The sequence below is a fragment of the Sceloporus occidentalis genome, unplaced genomic scaffold (genome assembly GCF_023333645.1).
Source record: "Sceloporus occidentalis isolate IW3139 unplaced genomic scaffold, rSceOcc1.0.p SCAF_12, whole genome shotgun sequence".
In the NCBI taxonomy this organism is placed as follows: domain Eukaryota; kingdom Metazoa; phylum Chordata; class Lepidosauria; order Squamata; family Phrynosomatidae; genus Sceloporus; species Sceloporus occidentalis.
The window spans coordinates 20,728,395-20,746,825 of NW_028316992.1; the positions used below are offsets into that span (position 1 = coordinate 20,728,395).

The following is an 18,431-nucleotide window of genomic DNA, read 5'->3' on the forward strand; positions in this document are numbered from 1 at the left end:
TTTTCAGATGTATGGACAATTTAGAAGTGTTTTTGTATGCAAGACAATGGCAGAAAATGTCTGTGCCACAAAGCTACTAAAATGTATCACCCCATGTTTTTTGCAGTCAGGATGAGCACCTTAGGGAAGGAAGATAAAGGGAGGCATGGGAAGATACATACCTCCCTCTTCCTGTCCCAAAAATGCTGTTTCATGACCCAAGATAAATAGCACACGCTCTGCAACAAGTAAATGATCATACATAGTGACTGCTGCCCTCACTAGCTTCTCTTTCTTTTCTTCAAAACTTCAGTGTCTTGTGCCAAATAGACCTTCAACACAAATCAGTTTTTCAGTCTTTAAGGTCTCATTAGACTCCTGTCGTTTTTGTGACAGCTGACAGGTGATGGGAATGGTTGATTTAAAAAAAATCAATTTTTAAAACTATAGCAAGAAGGAAAATTCTCCAATGTAGTTTGATAATTATGTTTGGAAGCTAATAGGTTTGATCATGAAGCAGTCTCTTCAAGTTACTCCCTGAAAGGCATTACAACAGACGCAAAGTGTTTAAGTACGTAATACTTAAAAGGAATAAAAAAACTCCTAATGATTTAAAATTGTAAATAAAAATTAATAATACAAATTATATACCTTCCAAAGAGTGTGCTGAAGGCATCTTGCTTTGCTTACCTCTCTGCTTTACTGCAATCACTGCTTCAGCTTTTCCATGCAACACAGTGGTCAGTTTTTCATTTGCATGTCTAGCTGCACTGCTATTAGCTGTCATTATTCCTAGCATAAACGTTTGTGGTAGGAAGCTATTAAACTGGTTAAATGATAACAGGCTTAGTGCTATCGTAGGAATCACTTTAACTTGCTTTAATGTAAGATATAAAGCTTTACAACATGCACTTTCCATTCTTTAAAAATTCTTTCCTAACGCCTAACAGTGGCTTGACCTGTACATTTCACACTTTTGCACTCTCCCCAATTCCTCACCATCAGAAATAAGAGATGGCAAACAGCACATTCAGCTGCCATGTTTCTTCCTTTTTGCAACAGAAAGGAAGATTTCTTCTATTTTGCAAGTTCCCAGTTATTTTACCACCATATCATCTGGAACACACCTGATCTTATTTGATTTTGGAAGTAAGGCAAGGCAGGCCTGCATAGGAACACAGGGATCTCCCAGTAATGCTTGGAAAGAATCCTGACAAAAGCCCTGAAGAGCATCTCATTAGATAGCAATAGTTCTTTAAGTCTGAATGCTGTTGCCAAGCCAGTAACAGCAAAGGCTATGCTATGAGCTGAGCTTGCACTGCTGTTGTTGTGTGCCTTCAATGTAATTCCAGTTTAAGGTAACCCCAAGGTTTACTTGGCATGATTTCTTTAGGTGTTGTTCATGGCCTTTTTCTGAGACTGAGAGAGTATGACATGCCCACGGTCACTCAGTGGGTTTTCTTAGCCAAGAGTGATTTGAATCCTGGTGTCCAGAATCCTGCCCCAAAACAGACCTTTACAACACACTAAACTCCTGATTTGATACTATGAGGCAAATTAAATTGTAAAACTAAAGTTCCATTACTATATGGTTATACTACTTAAATTTTTAACAAATTTAGCACTCAGAGATCAAGCAAGAGAGCCTTCCCTTTCCTTATCTGGCTCCTGTGTTGTAACAGATTGCTCAATTTTCTCTTTTAATACACTAGCTGGAATGGAAGCACTAGATAAAGTTTTACTACATTCCTTTCGTCCTAACATGAAAAATTTTACAACAAGATATACACACTATTACTATTTTCAAAATCACTCAATGACTTAAAAATGAGATATTATCTGTTTAGCTACATGGTTCTGTGCTAATGAAATTGTATGCTATTGCATACTCCTACAGTATTAGTACTTCCATGATACAGTAGCATTACAACCTCTGGAATATATATGTTTTGTTAACTACCATCAAGTTAAGTTCGACTTAAGGTGAGACCTCCAAGTCACCCTATCAGCAGCAGCTCTGCTCAGGTCTTGCAGACTCAGGGCCACTGTGAGTTGCTTGATCGAGTCTATCCATCTGGAATGTGTTCTTCCTCTTTTTTGGCTCTCAGTCAATTAGGCATAATAGTGTAAATCTATTTTTTATGTTATCTTTACATTCTACTGGGATGTTTTTGTATTTTGGCACAGTGACTGATCTGGTATTGTTCTTTAGCTTTAGTTTAATTTTGGATATTAGTAGTTCTTGGTCTATGTCACAATCTGCTCCTGGGCTTTGTGTTAGCAGACAAAGGCCCGAAACAGAGGGGCCAAAAGGACCACAGCGGGACTACACTGGTGCTGTTTGCGCTGGGGCCATGACAACTGCACGTGCCCAGCCTCAATCCGGGCCATGGGAAAGAGTGGATTCTTTCTGCTCCTTTTTGGCCTGGTTCCGGTTATATTGATTTGTTTCCCCTGAAGTCTTGTTGATATCATTAGGTCAGACTTGCATTATATCCCTGGACTGCTTTTGTTACATCTCTCCTCACTATTAAAGCCACCCCATTTCTTTAGCTTTTCACTGTCTGAGTAAAATACTGCGTAATTATCTGACTGAAAATCTTGAACTGGATGACCCTTGCGGTCTCTTCCAACTCTACAATTCTATGAAAAAAATTTACACCAAGATATACGCTATTTCTATTTTCAAAATCACTCAATGACTGTAAAATGAGATATTATCTGTTTAACTACATGGTTCTTAAAGCTGATGCACTTGTACGCTATGGTATATTCCTACAGTATCAGTATTTCCATGGTACAGTAGCATTACAACCTCAGGAGTATATATGTTTTGTTGTCAACTGCCATCAAGTTGATTTTGACTTAAGCCGACCCTATGAATGAGACCTCCAAGTCAACCTATCAGCAGCAGCCCTGCTCACCTCTTGCAAACTCAGGGCCACTGTGGCTCCCTTGATTGAATCTATCTGTCTGGAATGTTGTCTTCCTCTTTTTTGGCTCTCAGTCAATTAGGCATAATAGTGCAAATCCATTTTTATATTATCTTTAAATTCTACTGGGATGTTCTTCTGGTTGTATTTTGGCACAGTGATTGATCTGGTATTGTTTTTTTAGCTTTAGTTTAATTTTTGATATTAGTAGTTCATGGTCTGTGCCACAATCTGCTCCTAGGCTTTGTGTTAGCAGGCAAAGGCTCAAAACAGAGGGGCTAAAAGGACCACAGCGGGACTACACTGGTGCTGTTTGCGCTGGGGCCATGGCAACGGCATGTGCCCAGCCTCGATCCAGGCCATCAGAAGGAGCGGATTCTTTCTGCTCCTTTTCAGCCTGGTTTTTCGGCGATGGTGCAGCATTCACATGGTTTCTGGCTATGTTCGGAGTGTGCATCATCTAAATGCTATGCCCAGAATGCAGCTGGAAACGACATCATTTGGCCCTTCTGTACTGGGCCAAAATGGAGCTTCTCCATCTTCAGCTTCCAATTGTGTATTTGATTTCTATATTGGCTATCAGGTCTTAGCCATGTATATAGTCACCTCTTTGGTTGACTGGAGAATGTGTTTGTAATGAACAAATTGTTGGCTTTACAAAATTCAATCAGCCTGTCTCCTCTTTCATTTCTTGATCCTAGGCCAAATTTTCCTATAATCTCCGGCGTTCTTCTGTATAGTACTTTTGCATTCCAATTGTCTATGATTACCGTGTCCTGTTGTGATGCATGATAAATTTGATCTTGGACTCCAGCACAGAATCTTTAAATTTCTTCCTCTTCTGAGTGGAGAATAAACTTGGATTATTGTTATAATTATTTGTTTTCCCTGAAGTCTTGTTGATATAATTAGGTCAGACGTGCATTATATCACTTGACTGTTTTTATTACATCTCTGCTCACTATTAAAGCCATCCCATTTCTTTAGCTTTTCATTTTCTGAGTAATTACTGTGTAATTATCTGACTGAAAATGTCTCATTCCTTTCTAAATTAGCTCACTCACTACAAGTATTATAATATTTATCCATTCCATTTCTTATATTATACATTCCATTTCTTATTCTTATCCAAGTCTAGTTTCCCCCATTCATGCCTCCCCCATTCTATTTTCCTATGTGTTGTTCAACTTCAGACTTTCCTTTCATCTCTGAGCAAATCAACAGCTGAATGTTCTTTCAGCTTCAGTCTAGTTGTGTCATTAGTCACAACACTATTCAAAGTTGTCCTCTGCCTTTCCCCAGTAACTCACTGAGTGCCTTTGGACCTGTCTGGCATTATCTCCTGTTTCATAATGGATAGTCTCATCATAGGATTTTCATGGTAAAAGATATTTGGAAGTGGTTTACCAGTGCCTTCTTTGATGCAGTACTTACAGGCCAAGCAGCATAGCTTCTTGCCTTCTAGAAACACATAATCCCAGCACTGTGGAAAGGTAGTGCCATGATTTGCGCATGTATGTATAGCCATGGCACATACTTAATGGGAAATCATGGCTTCCTACTACATGAGTGAGGTTTGGGCTTTCATGCTTCCTCCTCTTTCTGAGGAGGAGATCAAAGACATCTGCTTTTGTTTTATCTGAGAGCAAGCCAAGATTTGAAACCATAGCATTTAAATACATCAGTTCCCAGAAACAAGAGCGTAAGGGGTACTGCAATTAATTTGAAATCATATGCCAAAGCTTTCTATCTCTTCAATTGCTCAAAAGAGGAGAGCCTTATGCAGGTTTCCTCACACAGCAGGAAACAATGGCTTCTGTTATGGTGAACTGAACTATACAGTATGAAGTGTTCCAAATGCAAAGGAACCTCTGAAATATAATGACACAGAAAACCTTTTTTCAGTTACCTTCACCTCCAGGTTTGGCTCGCTGTCTTTGTCCCTTAGTTGAATGCTGCCTTGATAATCTTGCTGAATTTTCACTCTTGAAAATATGCACAAAGAGAAAAGCCAATTATTCACAATGTTTCAATATACTTGTGTGTGATTTTTACCTAGCCCCAATGTGCAAACAGTCTCAGATGCAGTTTACAAATAAGCTGCAAAATGATGAAGCACCATCAGTGTAGTTTCTACCTGCTTACAAATGGGCAGGGGGGACACTGCTTAGCTACTGTTTTCAGTAGGCTATGAGGTATAGAAAAGTGGGTACCATAAATCGGTTGTATCTGGGATCAGGGTTAGAGTTGTGGATGTCATAAATCCTTTTATTTTTCTCCCCATAATTCAACATTGGTGTAAATATTCTGGCCAGAGCAGAGAGTGAGTGTGATTGCTCCTCTCTATCAATGAAGAAGAAGGAAGAGGAAAAGAGGCCAGATATATACATTTTTCCATAGTAGAAGTGGACAGAGGTAAAGGAGGAAAAAGATTCTTTGTGTGCAGTAGCTTTGCAGAAGGTGTAATTTTGAAAAGCATAACTTTTAATATAAGGAACTGCAATTGCCGCTGCTACACAATTACAGAAATCATCTGCTTTGTTAACAGGTTTAGTACTGGCGGCAGAAAAAACATGAAAAAAACAAGGACAGGTTACACCACAAAAAAGACAAGCAGCATTGTTCTAACAAACATTTTCTTCAAAACTAACAATATGTACATGCGGAATGAAGCAACAAAGTCAGATAAATCTTACATAACTAAACAAACACATTCTGAACCATCCAAAGACCACTTGAGGTAAATGCATCCAGGAATTACTTTTACCCAACACCATACTTTTGTTATGGTTTCCATTTTTTTGTGACCAAACTTATAGATGTATGGTTTTAAAATATACTGGGTGCAGCTTCAAGGCAGACTTATTTACTCTCCCCTTTTCTTTCAGTTTTGCTGTTCATACACACTCAGTAAATGATTCTGAAAGCAGCTGTTATTTACTTTGACACTTGTAGGCAATCATACACAGCTAGAGTAGAATCTCATTCTTTCCCAGCTTGTTGTACGCCACTTTGATTGCTTGGCAAAAAGTGGGATAGAAATAATTTTTTTATTTATTATTATTTTTTAAAGTTTAATTGCATTGCTTATTGCAACACCAAAACTTTGTGTTTCTCCAGCCCTCCTTCACCATTCTCTCAACACGAATGCTGCTAAAAAATATGAGCTAGACAGAGAATGAAAGATGGGATTGAACACGTATCAAAAGGCATTGTAAAAAAGAGCTTCACTGCCAGAGGACTGTTATCCGAGGTATGCCTGTATTAAAGGTACATGAGACCAGTCCTTCCATGTTTCTTTCAGAACTCTATTTCTACCTGTCTATTAAACTGTTGGGCTTAAATAACCTAAAGGCACCTGATCCCATCACAACTTGCAAGCTAAGCAGGGTCAGCCTTGGTTAGTACTTAGATGACAGACCACTAACAAATGCCAGGTATGTAGGCTATGGCCCGAGACAGACGGGGAGGAAGTGGTGTGCCGGCGCCGACTTTAGGGTTTGGGAGAGCACACCAACCGCATGCTCCCGAACCCTAGCATGTAACAGCAGCATGATGGCAGCGTCCCATCCATATGGGGGTCACCATCACGATGTAAGTGACGTGCACGTCGCTTACATCACTGATGCGTCAGTGTGCCAATGGCGCACTCGTGACATCCACCACACAAACTTAAAAGAACCTGGTTTTCCCAGGTTCTTTTTTGTGCAGAGGGATGCCACACAATTTGGCTGCTGTGGCGTCCCTCAGGAACAAAAAACGGGCGGCTCCAGCCCCTATATTTCAGAGGAAAGGAATGGCAAAATCGCTTCTGAATATTTCTTGCCTAAGAAAACCCTAGAAAATTCATGAGGTCGCCATAAGCTGACAGGCAGCTTGACAGCGCACACACATGCACACAGAACTATATATCAAAACACTGAATAGAAACCATGATGCTCCACGTGTACAAGCACAGCAGTTTATCAGTTCAGGAATTAAAAACATGAAACCTTTTTGGGAAAAGTAAAAAGGCAATATACAATGAATAACTTAACCAGTATGAGATTTTCATCTACTTAACAAACCCAACAGTATTAAAATTAGGATTTAAAACTAGGATTAGGACTTTTGTATAGTACAATTTTCTCTAACCACAACTTCAATAACCAGTATCTGGAAGACAATTAGGAATATTCCTTACAAAGTCACACAGGTGATTTCTAGAACACTTAAGGAAGAAACTTTATTTCTCTTTTGTTTTGTTTTCAGCAAAGACTCCCCTTCTCACACCCCAATGTTTATATTCCACTTTATGTTACTTTAATAAGCTGAATAATTATAAGTAATTATTTTAAAACCATGTGTGTACTAATTCTCACTTGTTTGAGGAATACAAAAGAAATGAAGTCATCTGCAAAATATTTTTATTCCTTACTTCTTTATCTGGCTCAGCATTATCTTTCACTGATCGTTCTGCTGACGTTTTACTCACACCCTCCTCAGTTCCTGCAGACTAGAGAAAGAAAAGTGTAGATATTGAATCTTTGAATTGTTTACACAGTATTTTTGTTATCATAATTCTTTGGGAAAATTAATCCATACCAACAGGTCAGATATACATATGTAATTCTGGGCTCAAAACTCTGTATCATGAAACCACTACTGTAACTAACTGAGGGGACTTTTAATTTGTATGGCATGGTCTCAAGAATACAAAACCTCTTGATGATAAAATGTTCAAAATTTGGTGACATGATAACAGACTTTTTCAATATATTATTTCAAAGTGCAAAGGGCCATAAACAAAATTGAAATTGTTTCTTTAGAGGTGTCTTATTTTATTAATTTATATTCTGCCCTTTCCCAATAATTGGACTCAAAGAAGATTACAACATATTAAAATCAGTAATTTAAAATGATACAAAAACATCTGTAAAATATAATATAAAAGTTCCCTAACATGAGGACAATCACATTTTTCATTTATCTGATGTCTGCATTACAAACTATTCAGGTGAATCATCAAATCTGTAAAACTGCTATTTTCTATATTTTCAAAGACAGAGGCAGTGTTTTTTTTTCTTCCAACAGCTCTTGGTGCCTAATTTAAATTCTAACTGCATAACATTTCCATTCTATCTGAATACTACAGATGCTCAAGGAAGATAATCTGCCATTACTCAATCGAAAATCTGGAACACGTTTAGATAATGTACACATTTGGAGACACAAATTTGTTAACTACACTTGTAGTTTTAGTGAAAGCGGTATGACTACTGTATATCCTCATGTATAATTCTAAAGGTTTTAAGGGCTCTACAGATCCTTTTAGAGCCGGCAAACAGCTGCCCTTGCTGCTGCAGTGGCACCTTTCGGTGTTCCTTTCAGTGTGTGGCGTTGCGCCAAAGGAATGCCATAAAGCTACCCAGTTTGCAGTCGGACAGGCAGTGTGATGCCAGTGTAGGGGTAGCGTTGGGGAATGCATTTGTGTTTGTTTTTCAGTTTTTCTAGGTTAAAATCAGGTAAAGTTATCATATTAAAGTTAAAGGCTATAAGGTAAAATAACTTTATTGTTAAAAGCTAAAATCCGTCACAATTTGATACTGGTACAGCCAGAATTTCTGGGGGGAAAATACAAATAAACAAAATAATAATAATAATAATAAAATAATCCCATCAATCACTTCTCGGCCTTTTGGCTAAGATCAAGTTAAAGGCTATAATCATTGCTAACATAGTAGCCATTTCCTTTGCTTTTACATCCTTTTTGCCATGTGTGCATTTTCTTAGCCTCGTCCACATCTAGTTGCCCCCTACATCATGCAGGCACCATTTCCATTATTTATTCGTCACCATCCAGCACAAACAGTTATGCCTGTCAGAATTCTCTAAGTTCTTTGGCATTGTTTTCCTTTGCTCCATCTTTTATATCTTTGTTACATGCCCCTAGGTTTTAGCCTTGACTTATTCATGGGTCATATCAAAAGCTGTAATTTTGGCCTCAAATCCTGCCCTCGACATATTCATGAGGTCGACTTATAGTTGCATATATTTGGTATATGTACACACACACACACACACACACACACACACACACACACACACACATATAACCGCCAAAAAGAAAGTCAGCTACGTTACTATCTTCTTGTACTTCATTTTATATCTTGTTTTTTTATTTCTTTTTTTCTCTTTAAATAACTTTATTTGTATTTTTATTTGGAAACATTTTGAATAAAAATTACTATAAAAACACAATACTAGTGTTAGTGCTAGCAACTATTATTTTACATGCATTTTAAAAAAACACTTTACCTTTTTATCTTTGTCTTTTCCTTGTTCTCGTGACTGCTCTGTATCTCTGCCTCTCTCTTTTCGTTTGTCTTTTTCCCTATCCTTTCCCCTTTCTTTGACCTTCTCATGTTCTTTATCTTTGTCCCTACCCCTTTCTTTGTTTTTCTCTCTTAATCTGTCCTTTTCCCTTCCTCCCTCATGTTGTTTTCTTTCCCTTTCCCTTTCTTTGTCATGCTCCTCTTTAGTTCCTTCTCCATCTCCTTTTTCTCTGTCTCTGATTTTCTCTGTCTCTCTACCCTGTTTGGACGATCTGTGCTTGTTTCTCTCTCTTTCATGTTTTTCTTCTTCCTTAAAATTATCTTTTTCAGGATTTTTTTGATGGTTTGCATAATCTTTAGATTTGTCATTTTCTTTCTGCTTGCTCTCTTCTTTTAAGTCTTCTTTGAGTTTTTGGTCCTGACGTGTGCCTCTTTCTTTTATTTCAGAGTCACCTCTTCCCTAAATAATAAAATAGAAAAATAATAATTGGAAAACAGTCTTCTCCCTTGCTTTTCATGCAACAAGTAGCATTTATAGTCCCTTTATATAAAAAGTTGTCCACTGCACCTCTTTATGGGATCGATGTTCTTCTGTTCTAGATTCTTTGTTTTGGGATTTAGAAGAGGATGGTGTCTTTCCTTTCATATCTGCTTTTTCTCCAGCAAGAACTTTTTGAACAGCTTCATCACTGGATAGCTACAAAGAGCAAGTGCAAAAGAAATTGTCCTGCAGTTTTAGCTCACAGTAGGCATATTTATTTCTCTAACCCACATGCTGCTACTTTAGAATCATCATCATCATTGCTGTTATTCCTTTTCACTCATCATATTAATTCCTTCAGTGCTAGACCCAGAATTATGCCTACAGAGGAATCAAGTGTAACTTACTTCTAAGTAAACATAAATACTACAGGTTGGGTATCCATTATCTGAAATGCTTGGGACCAGAAGTGTTTAGTATTTCAATTTTTTTTAATGTTTGCATATACATAAACAAAGTAACTTGGAGATGGGACCCAACGTGAAATTCATTTATATTTCGTATACATCTTATACACATAGCCTGTATTTTTAAAATAATTTTGTGAACAAAACAAAGCTCATGTACTCTGAACTATCAGAAAACAAAGGTGTCACTATCTCAGATACTCATGTGGATGATTTTGGAGTATTAAGATTTTGGAATTCTGGATAAGAGATACTCAACTTGTAATAGGTTACAGATTTTCCCCATATCCAGTATTCAGTATGATCCTACTGAGAAATATTGGCCTGAAACAGACGGGCCAAAAAGTGCAGCTTCCGGCTGTTTCAGGGACATGGAAGCTGTTCTGAGGTCACCTAAGGTGGTCCATTTGGGGCCACGGCAGCAGCCCATTTTAAGAGCTACCAGTCTGCTTCTTTCCCATTGTTTTCTCATCTTTACCAATCGGTATTTTCAAAGCAGAGATAATTGTGAAAGGGCTGCAGTCACTATTAGGTTTCACTAGCCAATATAATACTGCCAGTTATGGAATAAATTATGGTGATGCTGCAGTGCTAGTGTGCTGGAATCTTCTTCCCCTCCCTTCCCCATTGCAGTTTTCACTGCTGTCCAAAAACTGGTTCAAGGGGGCTTCATAGCCCTCCAAAATAGCTTTAGAGGTACATGGGGGGCTTCAGTGGGGAGGTTAGACTGCTCCTGCTTCTGATTCCACTGAAAGAAGTAGTTGTCAGCAGATGTCTCCCATTCAACTCCATAAAACAAAAAGCCCCAAAGCCAGCATTGAGGTTTTATTCTCATGGGGCAAGCCTAACTTTCCTAGCCTTTGCACCACAAACACATGCCTCCAAAATGAATGTAGATGTCAATGTCCACCTTTGTACCTTTTATCCTTTCTGCAGCTATCTATCTGCAGTTGTTTTAAGGTTTTGTTTTTACTTGTTCCAAAGCACAAGTTGTGGTTTAAAACATTTATCATTTTATTTCCTTAAAAGTCCCAATAAAGTTTTAAAGCAGAAAACTAGTTAGACGGTCATGACAATGCAAGCTCTGCTACAAAATGACAGTACTGATTTCCCCTAAGGTTAATTCTGGACAGAAGAATGTACATTCAGTAACAAAATAGTAAGTACACGTCCAGACTGCAGTTTGGTAGCTGAATTAATTTCTGCCTGGAAATAAAAAGGGAAAGCATTTTGAACAATGTATTGATGCAGCTCTATCCAGAATTATAGTTACACTGATCCTTTTTGTCACAGGATTCTCCACAAATGTATTTTGGAGATATTTTTCTCACAATCAAATGTTCAGTTTGACTATTCGGGGATATCAAAAAACGTTTATACAACATGAGCTGGCTATACAACTTAAAAAATTAAGATGGCAGGTTCCTTTACTTTTGTTTACAAAAAATGAGTCAAGCGTGCTAAATCAGATCCAAAACCATTTTGAGTAGTACAGTGTTCCCTTGCCTTATGCGGGGATCCATTCCAGACTCCACCATGTAAGGCAAGTTCCGCCTATGTTCGAGTCCGATTGAGGATAATGGGGCTCATGCACGCAGTGGCGCAGCGGCATGAGTGCAGTGTGCGTGTGCGCCATGCATTAAATGGCGTGGTGCTTCCAGCATGAGCTGGAAGCAGTATAAAAGGTGCCTGCGTATGTATAAGGTGCCCACGTATGTATGTGATTATTCGGCTCTGCCTGCATTCAAGATTTGTTCTTATCCTGACAGCATTCTTTATTCAAGCATCACATTTTTACCATCCCACATAGCTGGCACTTGAGTCTTTAGTTAGTACCTAGTATCTCAGTATGGCATTCCAGTCTATCAAATATTGCTGCTTCTACTTTCTCTTGTGACTGTTTCTATTTTTTTCTCATGTGAAAAAAGATAACTTTACATGTCTAATAAAGAGCATTGGGAAGGGCGAATTTTCTATGGAACAACAATGGGGAATGAGAGGCTTACTTAATGCCTCAAATCACTCAGCTGCAATTGTCCAACAGCTTACCCTTCTTGTTCAACCTACTTTCCCATCAGCTGGGATTCCACATCTGTTTGCTAACAAATATATTAGTCATATTAAACTCCCAGAACTACAAATATACACAGAGATCCTACCTTATTAAGACAGCATTTGGCAATTGCTTGAAGTAACTCATTGGTCTTTTCAGGTTCGTGTCCAGCAACAATACGTGCTGGCTTTACCGCCAAGGGTTCCCCTGTCACCATGATGACAACATCAATTGCCTTCTGAAGGAAGCTGATTTTCGCATCTTTATCCTGGCAAAACATCATGATTTTAAGAATTTTATCCTAATGGATTGTAATCTTTCATTTAAAATATTGTGCCTATTTAGCATTTTGGCCCAATGCAGTTATTACAGTCCGTCCTCGCCTTACGCGGGGGATCCGTTCCGGATCCCTCCGCGTAAGGCGAATTCCGCCTATGCTCGAGCCCCACTGGAAACAATGGGGCTCGTGTGTGGCGGCGCGGTGGCGCAGGCATGCGCAGGGCACAATGGGCGCGTGCGCCCATTCAATTGAATGGGACGTGCCGCCCCTTCCGCCCCGCGCCGCGGCTTCAGCGTGTATGCTCAAGGCCGCGTATGGCGCGCCTGCGTATGGCACGGGTGCACTGTATATCCATCAAGCTGTAGAGGTTTATGTATACATGCATTAGAAATGTTTCTTAAATTAAAAGTAAAGAAATAAATAATGAGCGTGCATACATACCTTGACATTATCAGATTTCATCTCGGCTTCTGTGTACAGTCCTTTCATGAAACCAGTTGATCTAATCACCTTTAAAACAATACAAACAGTGTTTTGTTTCTGGATTTGGTAGGCACACTAGTTTTTGGCATATGCTCATGTTCCTATATAAATGCTAATGTTTTCAGGTTTACCACTTTTCAACTAGACTTCAGATATATTCCAGTTCTGTCTAATATGGATATCTCCCAAAGCATACAGAATTGCTTTAACACAGGTTTGTATAATGGTAAGAGATAATCATTATAATCTCCAGAGATATCCTCCTCTATAGTATTCTAATGTATTTATGCTAAATTCCATGACTCAGATTATCCTTGTTGTTGTATGCATTCAAGTAGTTTCTGATTTATGTCGACTCTAAAGAAAATGTTTAAGAATGACTTCTTGAGGATAGAGAACTCTGAGAAAAGTCAGAATTGGATCCCAATCAACCAGTGAGGAAAGAATACCAAAGGCTACAGAAAAGTAAGAATCCCTAAATAACAACCTTGGCTGTTTTAATTTTGAATTAATGCTTTTTCTATTTTTACAAGATCTTCAGCAATAGTGAAATTGAATTCTAACTAAATTAAGCACTTGCTAAAGTCTTGCCATGAAATCCATGTGGTCACAAGAACTTTCTTGTTCTGTTTGGGCTGAATCCCAAGATCTGCTCAGCAAGCACGTTATTATTCAAAGTAGGGCCTAGGATCTGGGACTGGCTGGTCCCAGTAGAGACTCCTACTGGCACTAACCAACAAAAGGTAACATCTCCAAGCCAAGTGCTAATTTGAACTGATGGATGATAATTCTGCCTTCCAACTGAATATTCTAGAGCTTGAAAAAACTGATTTTTTTTTACATTTAGCAAGTGGATTCTGGGAGATATAGTTCTGAGAGTCACCTATACCACCTGTTACACTGTTCCACAGGTATGCAAACTTGTTACTACAGCTTTCCAAAGGACATAAAAGGCTACAGGGGCAAGGAAGGATGAGTGCAAATTAAGCCTTCTGTCTTTCTCTAAGCTTTTAGAGCATTTTTGTTTTTGTTCTAAACAATACCTCATATGCATTCAAAAGCAAAGATATCGTACTTCAGATCACTCAAATATCAAAGCCAAATGTACAGGGTAATGGCATTTATTGTTTCTCTTGCTAAAGGCTGTACATCTTGCTTGTTAGATTTTGCATCTTACCATGCAATCATATACAAGTTTACTTGGAAGCATGTTCCTATATCTTCACCTGAGTCATTCCACAAAATGTACAGATCTGTATGCTTATAAAGCACGAGATTTACAGAAGGATTCAATTTCAGTGGGTCAGAGCCCATGCCTGACAAATATGTGATGCAGTCAAGCAGAAGGGTAAGTGTAATGTTCTTCTATCCTGCATATTAGGACTCTCCAGATCTACAGCTGCCTCTGCTATTCTATTCAGCCCCATTATTTACACATTATACTCCTCTGTATCCATGTGATAAATTAGGGTAATACGTATTTCTGACAAAGTGGGCTCTACTTTATAAAAACTTAAGCTACAACAAATCTGCTAGTTTTACAGCCCCATGAGACTCTCAAGCCTAAGCCCAACTGCTAGACCCATTTACAGCAGACACCTATGTAAATCAGTGGAGTTTACATAAGTGATGACATAAGTGATTCACCAAGACTACTGTAACTGGGACTAGCAACTGGATTTACTTCTTAAATCTTTTACATACACGGTAATTATTATTTATTACATTTGTATCCCCTGCTCTTCCACTGGGGAGCAAGAACACATATATATACAGGGTTCATCCCCTATTAACTTCACAACAAACCACTAAGACAGGTGGTTGCAAGAAGATGTAAACCTGAGCCTCCTCAACCCACATTTTAAGCACTGCACTTCCATTGTACTGACCTCTGGCCCCACTTTTTAAATATTTCCCCTCCATCCTCATAGTCAACTTTGTCTATAAATTGAGACTAGCATACCATCATCTGATGTGGAGAGCTCTAGTCCAGAGCTTCCCAAGCTATTAAATGTGGGGGGTTTTCCACCAATGTGCCAAGGACCTGTATCATTAGCTAGAATAGTTTCCTTTTTTACTGGAATCCTAAGGGACTAATACCAGGGACCAGCACAAGTCCATAGACATTGAGTGGCACTGTTCTAGTCCACAAATCATTATAACTGGGTTGGGGGATCCATTAGCTTTACCAGCAACACAAGAATATCTCGAATGAGATGGGGAGGTGGGGTAGTGATGGTGTTCAGGGTGATGGGATGGGAACAGATTTTATTCAGCCTGGTCATCCTTTTACTCTCATCAACGCAATGCACCCTTCCCTAAATATATCTTTATGGAGTTGTGTAGTATCTCTATCTACAGTGATGGTTCTCAATTTTTCCCCTTCTAGCTATCAGCTCCTGGCACTCCTTTCCATTGGGGCTTCTGGCATGTCAGAATCAGTAGTCTACAGGAAACAGTCCCTGTACAGTGGGTCCATGTTATCCGCTGGGTTTTGGTTCCAGGATCCCCAATGGATAACAAAATCTGTGGATGCTCAGGTCCCATTAAATGCAATGGCATAGCAAAATGGTACCCCTTATATAAAATGGCAAAATCAAGGTTTGGCTATTTGGAATTTCTACTTCTTTATTTTTTTACATTTTAAAGCCATGGTTGCTTGAATCCGTGGATAAAAAAAATCAGTGGATAAGGAGGGTCAACTGTACTTTTAAGGAACAGAGAAATCAGAGTCACTACATCCTACAGTGAGTTGCCCTTGCCAAAGATATAAGGTCTCAAATCCAATTCTGCTGGCACTGCCTAATCAATAAAAATTGGCATCTATTGCTGACAGCTAACATGAACAGATGACCAGTGCAGTGTGGAGGTTTTGTAATTACCTAGAATTCAAAGGTAGAGCTGTGTTAGTCTGGAATATCAGTATTCAAAGGAACCTTGTAGCACTCTTGAGACTAACTGAAGCCTGAAATAGACAGGCCAAATGATGCAATTTCTGGTCACGTTTGGGGCACAGAGTGCAGATGCTGCATGCTTTGAAAGCAGCCAGAATCTGTGCTGATGCCACACCATCGCTGAAAAACAGAACCAAAAAGGAGCGGAAGAATTTGCTCCTACCCATGATACAGGACCATGCCGGCGGCCTGAATCGGGATCAGGTGCATGCGGTTGCCATGGCCCTAGCATAAACGGTGTCAGTGTGGTCCCATGGTGGTTCTTTTGGCCCATCTGTTTTGGACTCCCAATAAAGAAGTTGATAGCATAAGGTTTTGTAAACTTACATCTACTTCATCAGATGGATGAAATGAAGTGACTGTGTGTATACAGGTCTACTCCTAGGCATTTAAATTACCTAGTACACATTTTTAATAATCATTACAGCTGTATGCACATCTGTTTCTGTTGTGACTTAAAGTCCAAACCAACGTATCTTGTCTTACTTGGGCCAACTGACAGGGCTGTGAAAGTGAAACGAGGCAGGGCTCCTGTGTGTTTAACTGTTGTGTGGAAGAGGGAGTTTCACCAGGCTTGTTACCTGGTTACATGAGAAGCAATTCCCTTTCCCGCAAAATGGTTAAAGGCATAGCAGACTGCCCCAGCCTCCAGTGTGGGGCTGAAGAATGGGCAGCTTCTAGAGATGGGATCAAACATTGTTCACAATCGAGACTAAGATCAAGAAATCTGAAGAAGACTAGGAATGTTCATAGAGGAACTACACAAGATCCTAAAGTGCAAAGATAGTCAAGTGAACACTAACACTAGAACTATCCAAGCTATCGTATTTCCCATTACCATGCATAGCTGTAAGATCTGGACAGTGAAGAAAGCAGATAAGAACAAAATCAACTCATTTAAGATCATGGTGAGCAGAAATCCTTCTTTTCCACAACCTGTCTTCCATCTCCTCCTTCTGTCCAGGAGGAATTCCAAACTGTCCTCCATTTAGATGAATAAGAAGCATGGATTCATGAGTGTTTTGAGCTTTCACTTGGTCATGTCCTCCAATTTTCTCGAACGTCCTACATTTTGCAGTGCCTTGTCCTTCTTGGTGGTGAGGATGTCAGTGCCTTGTCCTTCTTGGTGGTGAGGTCATTGGAGAAGTGGTGCTGGAGAAGAGTGCCTTGGATTCTGTGGATGGCCAAAAAGACCAACAAATGGGTCCTAGAGCAGATCAAGCCGGAAATCTCCCTGGAAGCCAAGATGACAATAAAACTGTGGCTGTCGTACTTTGGACACGTCATGAGAAGTGATGGCCCATTGGAAAAGATAGTAATGCTAGGAAAGGTGAAAGAGAGTAGAAAAAGAAGCCAGATGGATAGACTCAATGGACATGAATCCACAGGAGATGAGCAGACAGGCTGACCAGGTTCCCTCACCACAAAGGAGGATTTGTTGTTATTATCCACCCTTGAGTTGATCTCAACCCATTGCAACCCTGTAGATGAGACATCTCCAAGGCTCCCTATGCTCCACTGCTCTGTTCAGGACCTGTGAATTCATATCCATGTCCCCTTTAATAGAGTCCATCCATCTATCATGCGGTCCTCCTCTCTTTCTGCTTCTCTCTACCTTTCCTAGCATTATTGTTTTTTCCAGTGAGTCATGCCTTTTCATGATGTGTCCAAAGTATGACTGCCTCAGTCTAGTCATCCTGGCTTCCCGAGGGATTTCTGGTTTGCTCTGCTCTAGGACCCATTTCTTTGACTTCTTGGCTGTCCATGGTAACCTCAGCACTCTTCTCCAGCTCCACATCTCAAATGAATTCATTCTCTTCCACAGTGGAGTTGGACTGGATGGCCCTTGGGGTCTCTTCCAATGCTATGATTCTGTGATTTTAAGGCACCACAAAATGCAGGATGTTGCAAGAAAGAAAGAAAGAAATGCAGGACCAAAAAACTCATAAAACCCACTCATAGAAAGATAAACCCAAGCTTCTTAGCCCTCCTTTTGGGATGCCTCCTGGACAGAAAGCGGGAATGGAGCACATGTCCTGGAAAAGGTCTCCTCCCTTGTGTTCAATGGGTTCCTGAGTGAGGCTCTAAATGGAGGTTGGCAGCATGGGTTTTCCTAGGCTTCAGTCTACATCCTCAGATTCATATTATTATTATTATTATTATTATCATTCAAAGATATAGCCATGTTAGTCTGTAGATTCAATCTGTGGAGAGCTCTTGCAGCCCTTTTGAGACTCACTGAAAGAAAGAAGTTGGCAGCACGAAGTTGGCAGCACTAGGTTTCAGCCTACTTCCTCAGATGCATTTGGTGGCGTGGAAGCCAGGCACACACACACACACTCATATATATCTGCCATTGGTATGTGAGGATGCCAATTCAAATTACAAACCCTTTGCGTAGGGGAGTGAAATTGCAGGAGGCGGCATTAAAACTGGACCTGCAACTTCATTTCTGCACACAAAGGATTGTGAATGTGAACTGACATC

The 18,431-nt window shown here is 39.6% G+C and overlaps 1 protein-coding gene across 5 annotated transcripts in view; it reads right to left on the minus strand.

Moving 5' to 3' along the window:
- IFT54 (intraflagellar transport 54) overlaps window positions 1-18,431 on the minus strand; it is a 30,748-nt gene that overhangs the window by 10,714 nt on the left and 1,603 nt on the right. For 2 of the 5 annotated variants that reach the window (XM_089477725.1, XM_089477728.1), the window contains exons 2-8: window positions 12,949-13,017; window positions 12,334-12,495; window positions 9,795-9,923; window positions 9,210-9,686; window positions 7,330-7,407; window positions 4,822-4,897; window positions 670-771 (exon numbers count right to left, since the gene is read on the minus strand). In XM_089477725.1, coding sequence (XP_089333851.1) covers window positions 670-771; window positions 4,822-4,897; window positions 7,330-7,407; window positions 9,210-9,686; window positions 9,795-9,923; window positions 12,334-12,495; window positions 12,949-13,017 — 1,093 coding nt within the window. Of the gene's footprint in view, window positions 1-669; window positions 772-1,106; window positions 1,112-1,645; window positions 1,737-4,821; window positions 4,898-7,329; window positions 7,408-9,209; window positions 9,687-9,794; window positions 9,924-12,333; window positions 12,496-12,948; window positions 13,018-18,431 lie in introns of all 5 variants that reach the window. The other 3 variants (XM_089477727.1, XM_089477726.1, XM_089477729.1) reach the window with 2 other exon arrangements.